The following is a 21731-nucleotide window of genomic DNA, read 5'->3' on the forward strand; positions in this document are numbered from 1 at the left end:
AGGACTTCGGATTTTTTTCTTTTTAAAACAGTATACGCTGCCTCAGAATTTAAAGCAAGCAAAATAAAGAAATTAATACACAAATAAAGAAATAAAGAAAGGGGAAAAAATGCCACCGGAGGTTCCGGCTGGAATGTGTACCTCGCATATCTATAAAGGGGCCATTGATGCTGAAAGATGCACTGCCGGTGTGGTTCTGTGAGCATTAGATATCAGTTCACACACGGATTGACCGTTACAGGGTCCAGACCCATTGACAATCTTTGTGATGTGCCGGAGAAGACTTTTCTATGGACAAATTATTAGGACATCGCATAAGCTTATTGAAACAATGCCACCGTGAATATGTGCCACAAAATATTAGTGTGTAACTTTTTTTTGGCTTGATGGCGTATACCTAGATATACTGTATATATATCCATAGTTTTAAAACCCTAACCCTAACCCATACTGGCTGATTTAGACAATGTTTTATTCAGGCAAAGTGTTGCTTATTTCAGCAAGATCAATGTCATACCACATTTTGCACATATTCAAACAGCATGGCTCTGTAGTAAAGAGCCCAACCGGCCTGCAGTCATCCACTGAAAGTATTTGGTTGTTAAAAGACGAATTCCTTCTCTGAACACTAACTCACTGCGTGTTTACCAAGAGTGAAAACGGCTCCCTTCATTTAACCTATTACTCACCAACCTAAGAACTGGTTGTCTTTGCCTGTACACAGTACCTTTCCAGTGCATACTCATTGCAGTGGTTATTCACCACACCACTGATAACACCACCAGGACCTTTGTGTGCTCAGCGGGGAAATTTAACGCAGTGTAGGAGTGGCTTTAGACGTTCATACAAACTTCTTTGTTTGATCTTTGTGGAGTGAGAACGCAGAGAGCCGAACACGGAGGAGATGCTCCAGGTCAGAGTCCCGCAAGAAATTCCTTTCTCTCAGTGCAAAACTCTGAAATTAAGCAGATTTCTTTTGGATCAATGTTTGAATTATTACTGGAAGATATTTTTCCAGCTGCAGCTTAAGGATGGTTAAACAGAAAATGGCCGCCAATCCGGTAAGTTTTCCAGTTTATCCGTTTGAAAAGTTGACACTATCTAGAGAGCTGTTTAAAAGTATATTTCTACATAAATATGATCTAAAACTTAATCAATTATTTTTATTTTTTATTTTTACAAAACTTCCTTAAAGTTAATAAAGAAACCGGCGGTTTCTTTATTGTGAACATCTGAGATCATCAGTTCATTCGAAGGTGAAATTAGATTCAGGTGTTTTCACTCCATGGAACGTTCATTGAAAGCACAGCAGGTTCATCTCAACGTACATTGGAGAACGTGCGCGACGGGCCAAACGGGACAGATGTTCTGACAACTGCGGAGAAATAACTGATGCACATCAGACTGGAAAAGGTAACGGCACTATCTCAAAAGTATTCAGTGTTAAAGTGTTTGAACTCCACCTATCAACAGTCAGAAAGAAGGTGTAGAAATGGAGGACATTTTACACCAGTGTCTCCCTCCACTCATGCGTTCAACCAACAGAGATCACGGCAAGAGCAAGTTTACTAAAGACTCCTGGGTAACTTCTAAGCAACTCGTTAGTAAAAGTCACTGCTTAGTTAGAGATCATAGGAAAACCGGGTGGATGGGGGGCATTATTTATTTACTGATTTTACACATGATCTGTGACAGAAGTTGCTGGATAAACTAAAAAAATAGTAAACTGTCAAAATACAAAGGTTCTAAAAGTCCACAAATGATGTGTTTAGAGCAGTTGTGTCGTATTAAGAGGCAGCCTCCCTCAGTCCACAGCCGTGTGTGTGTGTGTGTGTGTGTGTGTGTGTGTGTTTTAGGTCAAATTTGTGCAGAAATATCACAACTGTTTCATTCAAAACAGTTCACAAGTGTAAGGCACAAGGAGAGATGAGAGTAAAGGGGCTTCCAGTCACCCTGTGTTGTTCTCCTCGCAGGTCTCAAACAGAGGTGTGTGAAGTTCACTGTGGTTGCTGTAATCAGCCTGCTGCTCCTCCTGCTGCTGGCTGGAATCCTCCTCGGTTACTACTGTGAGCGCAGGATATTATCTCACCCTTTCAACGTATAAGTGGTACAATCTTTGAGGAAGAACCTGGATGTCATTAGCGCGTATTCTGTACATGTTCTCAAACAAGCCCTGTTCTTTTCTTTCTTGGCCCGGCCATGCCTCCCAGATTCTTCGCCCTGCGTGCACGGGATGAAATGCGGGGATGGGAGCTGTGTGTGGGAATCCCAGTGGTGTGACGGGGTGAAGGACTGTCTAGCAGGCCAGGATGAGGCTAACTGCGGTAAACATCCACTTAAGAACTCTTTAACAGCCTTTACATTTCACACAGTGCAGTCTTTACACCTTTGATAGCTGAATGAGCCACCTTTACATAATGTTTTACTTCAATTCATGCATCATATGCAACAGATTACGTTTCATTTCTATGGCTTCAAACCATTCTGAAAGGACTGAACACTTTGTTTTTCAGTTACACTTGGACTCTTTCTGTGTTAACTGACACTTATATGTGTGTGCCACTCAACTCGACTCTTTGCCCACTTTCCACTCAGTCTTAATAAAATGTCAAGTCACTGTTTGTGTTTGTTGTTTGCACACAGTGAGGCTGCGTGGCTCCAGTTTCCTGCTCCAGATCTACTGGACTGCGACCAAAGAGTGGAGGACTGTTTGTTCTCACGGCTGGAGCGACCAGCAGGGGAGAGCGAGCTGCCGGGACATCGGATACAGCAGGTATTGCAGTTCATACAGAATTCAAAGACGCTTGTGAGGACTTTGCATGGTTCACAAAGTTTTTATTTCTCATCTTGTGTTTTGACAGGGGCACATATTTTAAATGGGGCAAACAGAGGACTGCCTCTCATGGTGGATTCTTATTAGTGAAGTCTAACTCAAACCCTCAGGCGTCCATAGTGCAACAGTTTGTCACCAGGTTAGTGAGCTGGCAAAAAAACGAAAAGCTGCACCCTAATCAATATTAGACTTAGTTCCCCTGCTTTGTTTCTCTTCGCAGCAATTCGTGCCCTAACAACAGCGTGGTGACATTGGGTTGTACAGGTGAGTTATCTCACATTCTGAAACACACACACACACACACTCATTCCAGGCCCTCGTATCTAAGTGCTCACAGAAGCCCGTAGCAGCGAGATGCATCCTTTAGATAGATAGATAGATAGATTTATTAAAGACTCGTAGTCCAGATCACATAGAAAAACAATCAATTATAAAAGTACATAAAAAGAACACTCATGAAAACATAAAAATAATAATAAAAACACTCCTAATCTTTTACGAGGCAATCATACCAATGTTTCCAATATACAGAAGTATATCTTACTGCACTATATTTAATGTTAGTCAACAGTAGGATAATTGTATTATTAGACTCATTTAGCCGGCAAATAAATTTATACATAAGCTTCCTTAAAACAGCCATCAAAGAGCTGACATTCGCAGAGACAAACAGTTCACTTATACTGCTCCATCTGGGCTTCTTTATCAAAAGTCTTAATGCATTATTATAAGCCACCTTCAATCTCTGAAGGCTGGCTTTTTTATAATTGCACCATAAGTGTGCTGTATAAAGTGAGGTACAATATGATCTAAACAAGTTCAGTTTAACTTCATCAGAGCAATATCCAAATTTCCGAACTAGAACATTAGCTTGAGCGTATAACATTCGAGCCTGACGGTAAATGTCCACATCATCTGATAGACGGTCTGTCAGCACATGACCGAGATATTTTACTTCATTTGAGATATTCAATAAGATCCCAGACAGCTTAAAATGAGGGAAAACCCTATATTTGTCTTCTTTAGTGCGACATATCAGAATGACACTTTTTGATGGGTTGAATTTAACATCATGAAGTTCACCGTGTACCGAACACACATTAAGCAACTTCTGAAATTTCTTCCTTTCTAACAGAAGTCTTTATTTCCAGACTGTGGGGGCGGGGTGAACTCCAGCAGGGTGTCTGGACGCCAGCTCGCCCCCCTGGGGTCCTGGCCGTGGCAGGTCAGCCTTCAGGTGGCCGGCTCTCACCGCTGCGGAGGAGCCATCATCTCCACGTACTGGATAGTCACCACCAGGTGAGGCCTGCCCCCCCCCCCCCCCCCCCCCCCCCCCCTCCTTAAAGCAGTAACTGCGATGAGACCTCGGCTCAGCCCCATTCTCTACTGTTTTTCTTCCTCTACAGGACCTCCAGTGCTGGAGACTGGTCGTGTATGCTGGGATACTGGGTCCTTTAGACACTCTGTTTAACCCTGCATACTCTGTGAGTCGCATTATAGCGCATGAAGGCTACGACAGCCTGACTCGCCAGAATGACATCGCTCTTATGAGGCTTTCTAAAGCTTTGGACTTCACAGGTGCTTATAGACAGATACGCATGCAGTCTTATTAAAAAAGAAAGTGCGCACGCTTTTCAGTTTTAGAGTTTATAGATTAAATACAAGCTCAAATGAACAAGAACACACTGCCTATTACACTGTCATTATTTATTTAAACAAACACACTTCTTCAAATAAGCTGTGGAAGCAGTAAGGGTGTATTTAGTTTTTCTCACACGGTTTCTTAATTAAGGCGTGGTTTTTGTTAGATAAATAAGTGTAATATGTCATGTGTTGTTCATGCTACGTTTGATGCTACTGTTGAGGACCAAATGACTTTGTTTGGTCCTGTAAAACCTTATAGAAGTGCTTTCTATATTACATGACTTTAAATGATCAACAGAGCCACACTTGACAATGTTCATCCACAGTGTTATTTCATAGCTTAATGTACCAAAAAGAGAAAATGTTTATATTCCTAATTTTGAGTAAATCAGCCACTGATTTTATGCCGCTTTACCCAGAGAGGCTGTAGGATTTAAATAAAAAATCAAATTAAAAACATTGGACTTATTACAACAAAGCTTTCTTTGGCAGCCTCCGGCAGAATCGGACCTGCGTGCCTCCCAAATCCTGGTCTGAACGTCACCGTGCCTGAGAATTGCTGGATAACACAGTTTGGTCCCGCAACAAATGGAGGTGAGACAATGATTCTGGTCATGCGGTTTGAGGGAGTCCATATTTTGAGACATAAGTGAGTCCACGATGCTGGGAATTTAAACAGATCCGAGTTCAGTGGTCTTTTCTTTTTTTTTTTTTTATGCTACCACTAGATGGCACCAAGGTTCTGCACTTCTCCTTGCTTTGAACTCTTTAACCATACGCTGCTGAACTGTAGCAAAGCACAAAGACATTTCGGTGGTAATGTGTCTGCTGTGGCCCTTTGACAGACTCTCGCTCACTACACCTGATGGAGGCTCGGGTGACTCTCGTGGACTCTACAGAGTGCAGTGGCAGGATATCAGAGGACATGCTCTGCGTGAGACGGACGGACGCAGGAGCCAGAACGTGCCATGTAAGATGTGCACGGGTGAAAGACACTTAAATGCAAACACCCAACACAAATAGAAGCACTTTGTAGTTCATAATGACATGAAACACTCACATATTAATGCTGCTAAATGTGCTGCACAGCTGAGTATCAGACGACTGCAGCCAAAGAGTCAGCACGCTGGCCCACTGTCTCCAGGCTTCATTTGTACATCTCTTGAGTCTGTATCAATGGACTCAACAGTTTCTGTAAAATAATGCACTCATACGAATGGGTGTTTTGTCTTTTTTTTTTTCTATCGCAAACAAACCGGTTTCTGTTCTTGAAAGTATTTCAAGCATTTTTATGTTCTTATGTAACTTGCTTTCAAAGGCACAGTCAAACAAGACCCGCACTATGTTCTGTACATGGCAACGGCTTTAAATAAACCCTATAACAGGCCACTTCTGCACTCAACAATCAATGTTAAGTCTGGAGCAGTGGAGGCAGCTGACTGCAATGTCACACTTCATTCGGTGCTTTTAATTTGACCTCAGAAACCCGTGAAAGATCTTAGATGCTTTTTAAACGGAATAAATAAACATCCGAGTCTTTATCTCTCGCCTCAGAGTCATTGTAATGGCCTCGATGATCGGCCACAGTCTGACCTTAACCACTTTTCAATGAATTTGTCCTGAACTCCTCCCAGTCTGACGGCGGCGGCCCTCTGGTGTCCCTGACCTATGGACTCTGGTGGCTCATAGGTGACAGTATTTGGGTGGAAGACTGCTATGGGCAGAATAACCCGGGTGTTTACGGCAATAATGCACACTACCTGGACTGGATCTACAGTCAGATGAAGGTAAAAACTAGCAGAATATGACTGTTTAAATTTTACACTCTAAAATGTCATATAATAGATGTACAAGTCATTTTGTTCGACCCTCCGATTCAATAAGATTTGCAGAGGTTGACCGAGTGGATATAATAATGCATACAGTACAGTGTTTTTTTTTAAAAATTTCAGCGGGGCCTTATTACAAGATTTTTAGTGCCGTGTCTGATCTTATTTAGTCAACTGCTGGACAAACCAAAAGGGTGATCCATGCCCAAACTTTATGTGTAATTGGGCTGGAGCCTCCTTACCCTCTGTGGGCTGAGGACAGGTACAAAGTTGGGCTTGGCTAGGTTGTTGGTGAGCGAAAACGAAAACAAAAGTTGTGCTGAAGCACTCAATCAGCTGACTGACAGTGCGTATTGATCTCTAATCAACATAATTGTTCTGGCTCCTATTGTTGTGACCAATTCTGTTAATCCTTTAAAGACTGACTCTTGATCTACCAGTCTTGTTTTTGAAAGTTGTTTACATGACGTGAAAATAAAGCTTTTCAATCCAGTTTACAAGTATAAGAATATTCGAACATTTGCCCCACGAGAGCAAAGATCTGAATCTGCGTTTCTATTTCCAGAAGCATCAAGATGCCTGATCACGGGACCAAAGTGAGATGAATGATGACATCACTTCCTCATCGATCGCATATATAACATTTTTCTCCTCATCACTACCCTCAAACTGAACAACAACGTTTGATCTATAGTATTCTTAGCACATGGTTGAACATATCCATGTAAATCAACAGCCATGCACCATTAAATGAAGGCAACGCGTCACAGCACAAAATGTCACGCACAAATCACAAGGAGCGTCCCAAAATATTTATTCATTTAAAATTTCTGCCTTTGATTTGTCAGAAGTTATTTTATTTACAGCACAAGTACAGTTTTGGCACAAGAGAAATAAAAATTAAAATACACTTATAAATAAGTGGACATTCAAATATTCCTTCGAAAAAACAAATCTACAACTTCAGATTGTGGACAACGTGGAAGCACTCAGGAATGATGTTCCTGTCGAGACCAACGAGGGGAACATTTTACACCGACCCTGCTGCACAGTCTCAGTGGAGACGCCTCTTACGTAGAGTTAAGAACCGACTGTGCTAGAACAGGCAACGGGTCAGTCAGCTTTGCCAGAAAACTGTCCGTTAGTCTGGTATGTTTCCAACATGTCAGTTACAAAGATCCTCCTAATTTAGCATTTGTTTTCTGCAGTGTGCAAATCCCCTTGAACAATTGTGCTTAAATTGCAAAAGATCTGGAATAATATCACAGTAACAATCAAAGAGATTTCAATTTCAAAGCTGAATGTGTACAGATTTAGCTAAATTACATTAATACAACAAATTGCATAGCATGCTGAGAAATATTGATGTGTCACCTTGTAGCACACTTCTGATCAACTTCAGAAACAAAGTGCAATTCAGCAGAGCCAGTCTCAACCCGCTGATACTGCTGATCGGTTTGTCTCAGACTGGGAGGCAGACCACAGTCACTGTAAACGTGTATAACTTCTCAGGATTTTTAGATTAACAGTGTTTGTTGAAGCAGCTTTACCTTTAAACTACAGTATACACACACAACATTGTGGGCTGGAACCTCAGAAAGCATGACGGCCCAAACATTTGATCACAGAGTTGGCAAACGATTTGAAAGCCTCAAGAGAGATCTGTTGCTTTCACGATGCTGTGCTCGCATTCGCTCATTGCTGTTCGTCAAACAATACGAATTGCTGGTGAGATGTGTAGAGTGTTTCAGGAATTATTCTGGTGGTTTTTGCATAGTTTCGTTGACCTTCTCATGTTAAGTGATGTCCTAAACTTAACAGAAAACTCTTCCACAACCCTAAAGAGAATAAGCCCTATTTTGATTTGAGTTCTCTTAAACTGCTCATAGTGAATGTCCGTGAAGAGGATAGTGCTGTCGCCATATGCGTCCTCCCTTTTGGGAAGAAACGAATCATAATCCAAAAACTTGCTACGGGGTCAGTGGAAAAAGGAAAAAAAAAAAGCACCCTCATGGAACCTGGATGTCCTCCTTTGTCTGAAAGCATCTGTATACATTGTTTGGTCATCGGTGAGGATAACACCAACGAGGAAGAAAGCGGAACATACGTTTACCTCTCACAGCTGTATTAAGAAGTGTTTTGGGGGTGGGGTTTCCCTTTAAGGGGCAGTTGATGTGTTTGCGTGTCTCCCTCCGTGGGCCAAGGTGATGAGTGCAGTCTAGAATCAGTCAAACATTCAGGGCCAACACCCACCCCTTTCTGCACATGTATGGACGGGGTCTGCTCGCTGTCTCTCTGCCTATTCCTCGAGCTCGCCCGTCCCTTTCCTGTCAGTCACTTGATCCGGTGTCGGACCAGCGAGGACTCATCTGTGATCTCCCCTGAGCGGTCTCTGCGCCTGCAGGGCAGGAGCAACAGGATGAGAAGGATGATGAGGACCAAGCCGCAGACTCCCATCAGGGTGTAGGAGATCACCCACAGAAGAGGCTCCTTCAGTGGCCCAGTGGAGCAGTCCGCCGCCACGTCCGCTGCTGAGAAGGGTCCCGCGATCTCTGACAGAGCCACTCCACCATTCACTGCAAACGAAGACCAAACAGAGAGTTGCTGTAGTTGGAGAGCTCAACCCTCACTGTTTCAGTCACGTGTGACTGGAATAAAAAATGAATACAGCCAATCCAAACCCGAAGAAGCCATTCTGGATTATTCACTCAGCCCACAGGAAACATTAACATGCGACTTAAACATGGTCATATATACCTGTTCGTTACATACACATGTTTTAAATAAAGGTGGACTTCAAAGACTGGTAAAGCGGGTGCAACTGAAGCCAAGACTGAAGATTATACCGTACACAATCTGTAGATAATAAGCAAAAGCTTTTGGGCTCATGAGTGGTTGAATTTTTCTGGATTTTACCAGCCCACTCAGACAGTTGGCAACCTCACTGTCACAAGCCTGCATCCTTAGCCTTAAGGTACGTCTGCTTCAAGTGTGTTTGCTTAATGCAGGACAAAAGTGGTCTTTGTACTTTAAAACCGGAGCGGGTAGCCTTGCCCAAACTTGCACACATTTCTTTCCATGCGTCTACAGGGCGTCTCTCAAGGTCTTTATATGTTCAAGTTTAACTTGTGCTGGTTAGTTAGGGCCAGCTGGGTGTTTTATCAAGGTGTTGGTCAGTGATCCTGTAAGCGTTATCAAACAGTACATCTCACTGAACAGTTTTCCTCTGAAGAAATGCAGACAGGCAGGACTTCTCTGGTGAAGTTTTCCACTCCGTTTAACGTCACAGTTGCTGACTCGCTCACAAATGTAAAACACACAAATCTGAAATCTTTCAACTTTGGTGCTGTAAATGTCAACGAGGTAACATTATTTCCTCTGTGTATATGTTAAAAACACACACTCGCACTCCTTGTAAGTACACTGTACTTTTCCTAAAAGTGCATTTAGGTCAGTATTAAATTGTTCTGATGATTTAAAGACATGACAGATTATGGATGGATCCCCTTTTTGTCAAGTCAAATTGATTTGTATAGCACATTTCATCAACAAAACAATTCAAAGTGCTTTCCCTAAAATAAATGCATAGCAGCGGGGAGTGGAAGAAGAATTAAAAATACATAAAAGAATATAAAGAGAAACAAATAAAATAATTAAAATTAATAAAAACAAGCAACGGTCCAGATAAATTAAAAGATATCGTGCAGATTTCATGCATGGACACATGAGAACAGAAATGTGTTTAACCTGGATTTAAAAATGTCTACATTTGGTGAAAGTTTAATCTCCACTGGCAGTTTGTTCCACTTGTTTGCAGCATAAAAGCTAAATGCTGCTTCTCCATGTTTAGTCTGGACTCTGGACTGGACCAGCTGACCTGAGTCCTTGGATCTAAAGGCTGATTCTTACTCGGCGCGACCTCACTCATACTAGCTGGTCGCAAATGGCGCAAACGGTCACGTGTCCCAAAATTCCGCCACGCCCCCCTTCGCAAGCTAGAAAATCCTCGCGCGGCGCAAGGGCGCGCACACAACTTTTTTTCTGACTTCACGCGCGCTCAACCGGAAACAGCTGACCAAGAAAAAGAAAAAATGAACACTGCAGAGACCGCGGTGACCGAGAGGATGCGCCTCTACAAACATCTGTACAACACGTCTATGAAGTTACACTGGGACAACGTTTGACAAAGTTCGTCTTGTTGCAAAGGACGAACATTGCACCTTCTCTTCTGTTTTTGCCGCAGCCGCTTAGCTCTGAGATACATATACAGTTCTACACCCAGAGTAAATTCATTCCGCATCAGATGTGCCAGCCTCTGCTGACGTGACACCACAGGTGGCATTGTGTATGCTTTCTTCCTATGCTTTTCAGCTTGTTTCCTCAACAGTGACGCTCGCTGGTCTGGAGAGAACTGCAAATGTGACGCATACTTGGCGCAAACTGCGCTTATAAGCTGAAGGAACTGTGAAGGGGCTGGCGCTTTCGATGACGTCATTAATGGTTCTCGAGCCAGAACAGTTGCGCGTTTGCGCCGAGTATGAATCAGCCTTAAGAGCTCTGCTGGGTTTATATTCTCTGAACATATCACAGATGTATTTTGGCCCTAAACCGTTCTGGGATTTGTAAACCATCAGCAGGCTTTTAAAATCTATTCTGTGACTGACTGGAAGCCAGTGTAAAGATTTTAAAACTGGTGTGATGTGTTCAGATCTCTTAGTCCGGGTTAAAACTCTAGCAGCAGCGTTCTGGATGAGCTGCAGATGTTAAATGCTCTTTTTGGGAAGTCCAGTTAAAAGAGCATTACAGTAATCGAGTCTACTGGAGATGAATGCATGGATGAGTTTCTCCTGGTCTTTTTGCGAGAGGAAACCTTTAATTCTGTTGATGTTTCTGAGGTGGTAAACAGCTGCCTTGGTGACAGCTTTGATGTGGCTGCTGAAAGTCAGATCTGAAATTGGTCAGTGATTGTAAGGGCCCGAGTCTCAAGATATTTACCAATGCTGACCCTCTTCTCTTTGCTACCAAGCAGAATGATCTCAGTTTTGTCTATGTTAAAGTTCAGCAATGTCTGACCCAAAGGGAGCATATACAAGTTAAACAGAGGAGGTCCAAGAATTGACCCCTGGGGGACTCCACAAGTCATGGCCACTCACTCAGATTCATAGCTGCCAATTGTTACAAAATAACTCCGGTCTTCTAAGTAGGACCTGAACCAGTTAAGGACCAGGACCACAGGCATGGTGTGCAGACATGTCTTCTACTGCCAAATATAAAGCTCAGAACTTCATACAGAAACACAAAATAAATATACTATACTGAGATTTTTTAGCTATATTTATATTTCATCTGCTTGTTGAGAATAAGTATTCTAAAAGCCACAGTGAATTATTCTGTTAAAATAAACTTAGTGTAGCCAGAGGCTTGATTTGATGTGTATATAGCGGTCGTACTAGTCACAAGCATGTAGACAGAATTGTTGTTAAGGTGTCAACAGTACTTCGCATCCTGTTTGTACCCTCACCTGCACAGCTACTGAGTGCAAAGCCCAGTCTTTTCTGAGCACGGTCGAACACCACATAGAAGCCTTCCATAACGGTGGCCCCAATCACCAGACCACTAGCCGAGGAGGACACCCCGAAACGGAAGCAATCCAGCGTGCCGTCCACATCTGTGATAGGCTGGATGTACAGCTGCAAAAAATGACAAGGCACCAGGACCAGTGAGTTATCTAGGGCTGAAGAAGGGATGACTTGTTTTTGTGTTTTTGCGCCCAGCTACCTGAGGCAGGATGGTAACACGGAACGACTGGCTGGTGTTTGTGGCTCTTAGGTAGATGGACAGCTTGGGGAAAAACTTCCACGGGGTCTCGCCCTTCATCCAGCATGCAAGTTTGGTGCCGTCCCAGAAACCTGAAGAAAAATCCTGGATCTGAATCAAAGGGAAAAAGAGAGACAAAAGAAGACGGCCAGGGAGAGAGAAAGATAAAGAGACAGAAACAGAAGGTCAGTGTAGCACCGAAACAGGCTTTGATGTTTTCTTTCACTTTGCTGCAAGGGATTCTTCTGCAAGGATGTGGCTACATTAACTGCAAAACGTTCAAATTAACCTTGGGTGAAGTTTCACAAGGTAAAAAAAAAATATATATATATATATATATATATATATATATATATATATAAATAAAAGCAGAATGGCAAATAACTGCATGCACATATATTTTCATTGTGGGAAAAACCCTGGATTCTTCCACTAAAAGCTACTACGTCCTTGAACAGAGAGTGTTTTAGCTCTGACAAAATGTTTCATCATTGCCTGTGGAGAGAAGGCAGCGTACCAGAGAGCTGCGTGTGATGGCGTCTACCACAGCATTGAAGACATTGACAGGAAGGCGAAGCAGCGTCGTCCCACTGTCAACTATAGCTTTATCCATGTTGTACTGAAAGACAGAAAATGAAGGGAGGTGGGTTTTTTTTGTTCAACAAGCTCCTATAGAAAGGAAGAAAAGCATTTTTTTTTAAAAAGTAAGTTCTTTCACAAGCAGAAAAACCAGATCACACTCCCTTGCGGTGATGCATTTATGTGGTTTAACCTCGACACAATCATCCGATCGAGACCGAATATTAACCATTTCCACTGCTTGTGCACTTCACTCTTAAAAGATCCAATTTATGGTGGAGTGAGGTTCAAACAACCAGAGAGGCATTACAGCGTGTGAGGTTTACCTCTCTGCAGTCCAGATTCAGGTTCTGGTCTCCGACCTCCAGCTTCAAAACCTCCACTTGGTAGTACCACTCTTCCACTATAGGGGTGTACCACACCGACCCCCGATACAGAGTTGGTTCAGCACCCCCCATTATCTACGGAAGAAACAGACAAACAAGAATTCATTCTGGCAAAGGTTCAGCCCTCTGCTCCCATTCTGGCACACCACGGTACTAAAACACACAAGCACCCAGCCGTCTAATCCATCTGTCTGCATCAGTGGGTCACATGATGGAGATGCAGTGAGCGAGGCGCCAAGGTCGCATGTGTAACAGTGAAGAGACCTGCTCTCAGCATGATGCTATCTTAGCTTAATTAGCTCCTCTCTAACTAGACTGGGCCTTCCAGAGGGGAAATACACCGACTTTGTTTTTTTTTTTTTTTTTTTAAATTGCACTGTGATGCACGGTCTGATCCAGACAGCTGCTACTGCACACGTGAAGAAGAACGGAGACATCGACAACTGCAATCGAGGCGGAGATGAGACAAAATATAGATTTTCAAATAAAAGATTTGAAACGATCCGTTGATTGTAATCAAAGTCATCTAGCCACCCTGATTACTCACAAGACTCCCACCCGGAGGATCGGCTGCGCCGCTGGCTGTCAGTCCAGTGCCGCACATCTGGAGGGAAAAGATGTCCGGAATTCCCAGCTGTTTCACCACCGAGTTGAAGAAGGGCTCCACCGAGGAGTCGGGCTGATTGAGAAACGGGAGACGTACAATCATTAGCTTCAATTAATGGATTTAAACTTTGGGTTTTGGTTCATGTGGTTCTCATTTGTATACTTTTATTGAATCTACACCACAAAAAAACAGGAAACCAGTAAAGTCAAGTAAAAGTTCAGGAACACAACATTTATGGCGAGACCATACAAAACACGTTCCACGTGAATCCATAAACGCACAGCTGAGATGGACTGTGACATTAAAAAGGGAAAAGAGTTTCCAGAGAGGAAAATGTCCATTTCCAGGGGTTTAGTTGTAGTAAAATGGATATTCTTAAAAGGACGAGTCCTGACACTGTGCTGTACTGTATACTCACCATATTGCAAGTTAATTTCCTGAGGAGGTAGTTGTGTATGTTAAAGCAGGGGTCCCCAACCTTTTCAGCACCAAGGACCGGTTTGGTTCTGCAATTTGTTCCTGCGGCCCGGTCGGGGGGGGGGGGGGGGGGGGGGAATACTTTTTTTTTTTTTTTTTTGTACTTTACATTCAACAGACATTACATTTAGCAGATGCTTTTACAAATTAGGATATGATGACAGACAGTCATCATTGAAAAAAATAAACGTGCACAATCGGCCTCCTATAATGCAATCTATGCAGTTTCCAAGTATAGAATCTAGCGAGTGAAATGAAAGAATTCCCGATTTCCATGTATTTAAAAAAAAAAAAAAAAAAAAAAAAAAAATATATATATTTTTTTTTTTTTTTTTTTTTTTTTCCCCCCAATCTCACGGCCCGTTTTGGAATGTCTCGCGGACCGGACCCGGTGGTTGGGGACCCCTGTGTTAAAGCACTTAAATCTGGCAAGATAGCCGGACACACTACTTTAAACACGAGAAAGTTATCTGCAGCAGACTGATGACGCGCCACTTCAGTTTTATTCCAATACAATAAAGAAGTATTCAGCATTTTGACACGTATTCTACTGAGGATTTAAAAAGAGGTCATTGCTTTAGTAGCTAAAACTTTCTGACCTGAAGTCGCCAATGTGTAATTGAACTGGGTTCAAAGGTATTAAGCAGTGTTCTGCCCCTTGACTAATGGATGTTCTCTCTAGTTTTCTTCAGAAAGTTTTTCATGTCAGTGCTGTGTTACCATGTCATGCATGACAAACAGTCTTCGGGCAAGTTGAACCTGATCTCTCAGGAGACACAGTCAAAACAAAGTGGTCAGTGTGAGCATATCTGCTCCACAATCGCTGGTATTTGATCCCAAAGGTTGCTGTAGTCAGCGCAGGCAGAAAGGCTTTATTGTGCCGATCTGCAGTGACGTCAGTCTTTCCTCAGCAACACTATCACGTCGAAGAATACGGAAACTAAGGTATTATTGCCTCAGTTACATTTTGCATGTACACTTATAGGATGCTCCACGGTGTCTGCTCAAAATGGAAAAGGATTGACTAAATCATAGTCATGTATAGGATATATTTTGATATAGAGGACGAGAAGCTAATACACAACAAAGCTAATATACAGCGGGCATGTGAAGAAAAAAAACACCCAAAAGCAGCACACCTTGGCTGTTGAAACTTCTGCTGTCATGTGAAATGTCAGCGATTAGACAAGATATGATCTCAGAGTGAAAATATGCAGAACTCAAAGATATCTGGGGTAGAAGTAGGAAGTTATGCAGTACTGCCAGATTCAGCTGACAAAGAGCAGCATTATGAGGCAAATCATTCCTGGTGATCTCTTATGTTTTTCTTCCCGCTTCAACTGTCAGTCTCCTATGTCTTGTGCCATTTTCGTGTATAGTTTGTGATACATGCTCAACCCTGTAAAAGAGAAGGGCAAAAACCGCTGATTGCAAGGGACGAGGCTCTGGTATTTTCAATCTGACCAACACACAAAATATTCCAAATACTTTTTCTTTTTTTTTTTTTATCCGCTACATACAGTATTTTCTTTATTTTGGATCTTAATAATTACAATAATTAAAAAAAGAATAATTTTAATAAAAACTAAATATTATTTTTTTTTACGAGTTGATGAATATTACAAATCATTCATGTTAAACAAAACAGCTTTAAAAAAAAAAAAAAAAGTCTGTACCAAGCTCTTAATGAATGTAACCTTGAGAGCGTCTATCTCACCCGTGCCAGCATAGGATAGGCCAGTCCCAGGATGCCCTGCCAGTTAATCCCGGGGAGAAAGAAGCCGTCAGATGACATGATGGCAGCGATGTTCATGGTCATGGTCCCATTTGGCCCCTTAGGGATGGAGACGCGGTCAATGCCCAGCTCCCCTTTCCAGTTGCCCTGGGTGTATCTGACAGCTACAGGCCGACCGGCTGACTGGTAGGTACTGGAGCTAAAACACGGAGGAAGAAGCCAAAACGTGAGAATGGTGGTGCACAGACAGTATAGTGCTGTTAGTGTTAAACAACCTCAAGGACTATATGAAGAGAATAGAAGAAAGGCAAATGCTGCCATGACAAATTGATAAACGTTTTTACATATCAGGTGTGAAGCGCATTTGATCACGAGCTCCTTGCTACTAACCTTTCTAATCCCTTTGGAAGCAACAAGGGTGCATTTAGTTTTCCCACATACTACTTCTGCTTTTTTGGTTTAGTTTTTCTTTAATAATCATTGCAACGTGTAATGCGTCGTTTTCCGTCTGAAATCATATCAACCTAATTTTAGGGGGCAAGATGAGTTTTGATGTGTCCTGAAACATAAAACCTGGGAAGTGCAAGGTGACATGACTGCAGACTTCCAGCCACTCACAGTTCAGTGTTGAAGTAGAGAGTAATGAACGGGTGTGGAGCTGCAGCCACTGCAAAGTTACTGCTGCCCGTATCCACCAGGATGTTCAACTGAAAAACACAAGGAAGAGTTTGCTTAAACAGTTACCCGCCCTAACTGACACAACTCCTTGTCACACTGTAAAGACAAAAGACAACAAAAACAAATACCCAGCAAAAAAAAAAAAAAAAAAAAATTCATACATGGCGACAAAGAAGTTTTAAATAGAAACAGAAGGATTGAATTTCCACTGGATACATTCTTCTTGTAGTGTTGTGTATGTGTGAATATAAAGTAATGTTTGCGATATATTGATAGTGTGGATTCGAAAGAAATGAAAATGAAACATAGCAGATGGGTTGTTTCTTTTTTCTGTTATCTGTCAAATCTCCTGTTAAAGACATTTATTTGAATCCATCTGAAAGGCCCGTGCCAACTTGTCATAAATGATCACTCTGAAGGCTTTAATGGTGTTGCATGTGCTTTACATTTGAGGAACACTGTGGATTTATTAGGTAAGGAAATGAAAGCATGGCCACTCTTGTTACATGTTGTCAATTTTCGCTTGCAGCCCATCTAGCGGGGAAAAAAAAACCCAAAACAGCAACAAAACACTGAGTCTTTACCACAGCTTTTGTAAACATATATTTGGTACTGACCATGAGAGGAAAAAAAAAAAAAAACTTGGGTGTAGTCGGAATTTCAGTATCACACAAAGCAGTTGAACAGACTGACATAATCACTAATGTGTGATCTGTGTGACGAACATGGCTGTGTGGCCCATCCAACCAATCGGGTACATGTCATGTGAACAGTGGGGCCCTGCTAACAGCAGTTAGATAAAGCTGTCTTCCAGGTATCAAGTGGGGCGAGCAGGAACTAATTAACCGACAGACTTCTGTCACCTCTGTGACTGAGCAGAAGCCATATCAACGCTCATAGAAAGCATTCCTCGCCATGATGGGGGTCATAGACCTAATGCCCCACAACCACCTGATTGCTCGGCTTCAGAAACTTCCATGCAATGGCCATTTAATGAGGTCTCCTGATAGTATATGGAAATGTTAAGCTAATTCGTCATGCTCGGCAAACAATCAAACCGCAGCAATCAAACTATCATCGCTCCTCTTTTCGGTTGTCACTGTTAGGCAGACCGGAACAGCAGGAAGTAGTGGAAAATGTAAAAGTACGAGAAGTCCCAGCATAACTTCCTCATGCTTTGCTTCTTGTTCATAGTTAAACAGTGACCAAAAGTATTAGAAATACTTCCTCATAGCTGATACCACACTGTTGTGCTCAGGTGTGTCTTTAATCGTGAAAAAAAACCCAATGTAATTATCAACCAAGTGTCATTAACTGGTTCAGTTAGCTTGGAGCCAGGCTTTTCAGTTCCTCCTCACTAGGCTGGCTCTGGCCCCATCACTGTGCCATCTGAACCCCCCCGCCACCGCCCTGCAGATTGCAGCAGTCCACACACAAAAGGCCCAAACAAACCAGACTCGAAACTATTGGAATCGTGTGGCGAAGAAAGAGGGGTGAGGATGGACAGCGAGGGCACTTCCTCGATCCCAAATCGCTGTACGCTGCCTGAGCTCAGCTGAGCCTCGGGCAAATCTCTTCCCCTGCTGCGGCAGCCTGCAGTTGAGCGTTCACTGTCTAATTGGCAGAGGCGCCATGGTGGCAACGTGCATCTGCTACCTGTTTGTACCAATTAGCAGATGTGAGACTCTCCAGCCGACACCTCAGCCTGGCTGTGCCACATGTTAACAGATGTGGCAATTAGTGGCTGATTTGAATAGCACCTCATTTAACACCCCGGCCCTGTAATCACATCATCATTTAGTTCAAATAATATTGAGAGTATAACTCAATAGTATTGAATTACAAGACATTTTGGCATGACATAACCAATTAGAACCAAAGTGGATTGAGCTCTGCAGCCGTGAATAACTGATGTAAGGGATTCACTGTAATTATGCACAGAGGACAGACGTGTAATGGCCGGTATATCTGGGGAGGAATATCAAAAGGTGGAGGAACCGTTTCATCCTGTGCATAATAACCCCAACCATTACAGAATTTGTAGTCTACGATTCTTTCAATGACGGATCATCCCGTATGTCTCATTTTGACAGTACTTAAAACACTTAGAAATCCTCCAACTGAGATGTTAACACTATAAAAAAAAAAAAAACACCGCCGGATACAGCATTTTACTCGAAAGCATCATCCATAGGGTTTACGGAAATGTTTTTTCAAGGAATAATTCAACCAACTCCTCGTTAACACGTTGTGGAGAAGTCACCTTACGCAAGTCTTGAAAAGACCTTTGTCAAAGCCGAAACTGCGAAGAACTAATAACATCATTGCAACTAAGCTCTGCATAGGTGAACTGGTTTCAGGTATTGTGGAAGCTGGATTACAGAGACTCTGAACAACCTTGGTGCATCATTAGGGTTATTAGTTTGACCTCTGAATGTCCCACTATAAAACAGATTTCGCAGAAGTCAACTGCTGAGGAAGCCGTGCCACGTTTATCGCGTAAACAATCAACTGGGGATGTTTCGTGGTGATATCATTTACTTGAAATTTTCAAATAAAAAGTGGTTAACATTAACTATTTATGGAACTTTACTATTCATACTGTTAGCAGCCAGCTTTCCCCCAGGCTAAGACTGAGCACACAAAATGCTCTGTAGACTACTCAGGCCGTTGAGTGTTTTCTAATTCAAAGAGTGACAATGTGACATGGGTTGATATTCGTGAAATGGCTGTGTGGTGTCTCCCCTTAAACTAAAAAAAGTTAAACAATTTGGAACGTGTGACGAGTCGACTATTACAGAATACACTAGTCTTATGGGATTACTCATGAAAAAATCTGCAGATCCACTGTTATTCATCCATCTGCTGAGTGTTTACACCTTGAAAAAAGGAATAACCTTGTCCCTGGTGATAATTTGACGAGAGCACCGCTTGCTCTGCGTGTAGCCTGGAGAACGTCTGCGGGAATAAAAACATCGCTTTGAATGAACCATTTTGTCTGAACAAACATTACATCTAGGGGACACTGGCCACCTTTTTTGGAACATTTGGAATTGTTCAATAAGAACAGGAGATGCTAAGCTGATTTTTTTTTCTTTTTTCTGAGCATACAGCTTTTGGTTGCTTTTAAAAGTGTGGGGAAGTGTTCTCGGGCAAGTTCTGCCCCGTGATAAGACTCTATGAACCTGAGAAACTGTGCTGTGCCACCAAGGAGTCTTGAAAGCTCTGATCTGTTTAACTTGAGAGGCCTGTTGGGGGCAAAAGGTCACCTTACTAATGAGATAATTCACCTTTGCTTTAAGCTCTGCTTAAAACACATCCACTTACAACGCGATGGCAAACCGTTGCCATGTATCCTTAACTCCAACTCATCCACATTCAGCCCTCTTTTTAATAGGATCTTGTTAAACACTTTAAATCACAAGCAGAATAGCCTGGCGACTGTATGTTGACTGGAAATTTCCAGTGCAACCAAAAAGATAAAAAAATCAATAGGGTTAGAGCTGTTTTGTACAACTCCAGGGCTGCTCTTGCTCCCTGGGAGCCTCATAATCCCCGTCAGCTGCCTGGAAAGAAACACTGGTCCTCACAGGCAGCATCATGTGAGTGCATGTGTGCAGAGAGTTCAGTCTACCTACAGACCCCCAGGGATTGAAAACAGTTACAGCACCCTTTAGCTATAATAACCCCTTATGGTCCCAAGAAATGAACAGATGACTTTATTTCATAAAGATGGTCACATTAAAACATCACAGGTTAATCTTCCCATGACCCTCTTTTTTTTCCCCTTCTTCTGCTATTGCAGTAACTTCAAATCTTGTTTATATTTTAAGAGTATTCAAATAGCAACCCTTTATTCCTAGGGTGTACCAAACAAGCTCTCACACACACAGCAACGTATCCGATGGTGGATGGACTGGCGCCGGTGTTCACACGCAGCAACAACTCGTGAAAAAAACAAAAAACATGACTTTGTGTAAAGTTACTTCACCCAAAGTAAAGCAGAGGTAGGTGGACGCTAAAGAAGTATTTTAGAAGGTATTTATATATACACAGAAGGTATTTCTGAAACCATCTGTGCGAGTGATAGGAAATATAATGGCAACTCGCACAGGCCAAAAGTAAATGAGATACAGTACCTTTTGACCAGGGGTGCCAACTGACATCTCTATGTAGTAGCCTCTTCCAGAGTCTCCTTGCAAGTTATTCACCATGTCCAGAAAGTTCACTGTTCCAGTTGGATCAGAGGCCAGAGAGAGGCCGTTTCCATCAGACTTTAAAGCGACAAGCCGCAGGGCTGTTAAGTTCACACCCGTGGATATGTTGTACTTCCCCGGGAATATTTTGAGTGGTACTGAAAAGTGACATTTCGACAGGCCGAAATAGAAACCAAAAACAAATGTCCAAATCAGAACCGAAGTACAATATGTCATGGTGGTGGCGGACCTTTTCTTTCTTTTTTTCTTTCTTTCTTTCTTTCTTTTACAACGTTAATGATAAGAGGGGCAGTGGCGGAAAGGAATCCTGCTCCTTGCTCAAAGTTTGCTCCTTAAGTTTTCAGGTTGGCCATCACGGGAACGCCTGTGCTGCTGCGGACGCCATTGTGGAAAACGCTTGCCTTTTAACCGTCACCAAGAAACAACACACACTCATGTGGCAACCGAGCGTGACTGGGAATAAACACTTCTGGTAGTCGGAATTTTTCCCCAAGATATTTCGGCTCTATCCACTCCTTCAAACTGTGTCACGCTGGCCGAAATAGGAGAGACAACTTCCGCTTCTCACTTTCAAAGTAAAGGTTAATTTGTCAAAAAGCACTGCAACGTTACCTTAAAAGGCCACTAAACTGTTTAAACGTAAACAGTACAATACTTCTAAATGTAACGTATGATACAAATAGTATTCTCAACGTTATCATACAGCTTAGAAATTGTGCAACTAAAATTGGATTCCAGTCACTTCCATTCAAATTTAAACGGTTTGAACTTTTATCTAAAAATGCTAACATTTAATTTTGAAGGCGAAGGGGCCCAACCATTGGTCATAATTTTACAGCATTGACATCGTTGGTTTCACCACTTCCTGCACAGCGTGCTGATAGATTTACACCAGCCACTTATATTGGGAGCCTGTTGATTCTTTCAAA

General features: G+C 42.4%; 1 protein-coding gene and 1 pseudogene across 1 annotated transcript; one reads left to right on the forward strand and one right to left on the reverse strand.

Annotated features, from left to right (window-relative positions):
* The first annotated feature begins 1031 nt into the window (after positions 1–1031).
* LOC142388703 (transmembrane protease serine 2-like) lies at positions 1032–7246 on the forward strand (annotated as a pseudogene).
* Positions 7104–21323, reverse strand: bace2 (beta-secretase 2). Its single transcript, XM_075473730.1, has 9 exons — positions 20725–21323; positions 16526–16614; positions 15890–16106; positions 13636–13767; positions 13029–13163; positions 12641–12742; positions 12085–12234; positions 11828–11996; positions 7104–8882 (listed from the first exon to the last, which is right to left on the reverse strand). Exons 1-9 carry the CDS (start codon positions 21016–21018, stop codon positions 8641–8643), a joined length of 1530 nt encoding a protein of 509 aa, XP_075329845.1. The 5' UTR covers positions 21019–21323; the 3' UTR covers positions 7104–8640.
* Between the last annotated feature and the right edge of the window lie 408 nt (positions 21324–21731).

This window comes from Odontesthes bonariensis, chromosome 9, assembly GCF_027942865.1.
Source record: "Odontesthes bonariensis isolate fOdoBon6 chromosome 9, fOdoBon6.hap1, whole genome shotgun sequence".
Taxonomy (NCBI): domain Eukaryota; kingdom Metazoa; phylum Chordata; class Actinopteri; order Atheriniformes; family Atherinopsidae; genus Odontesthes; species Odontesthes bonariensis.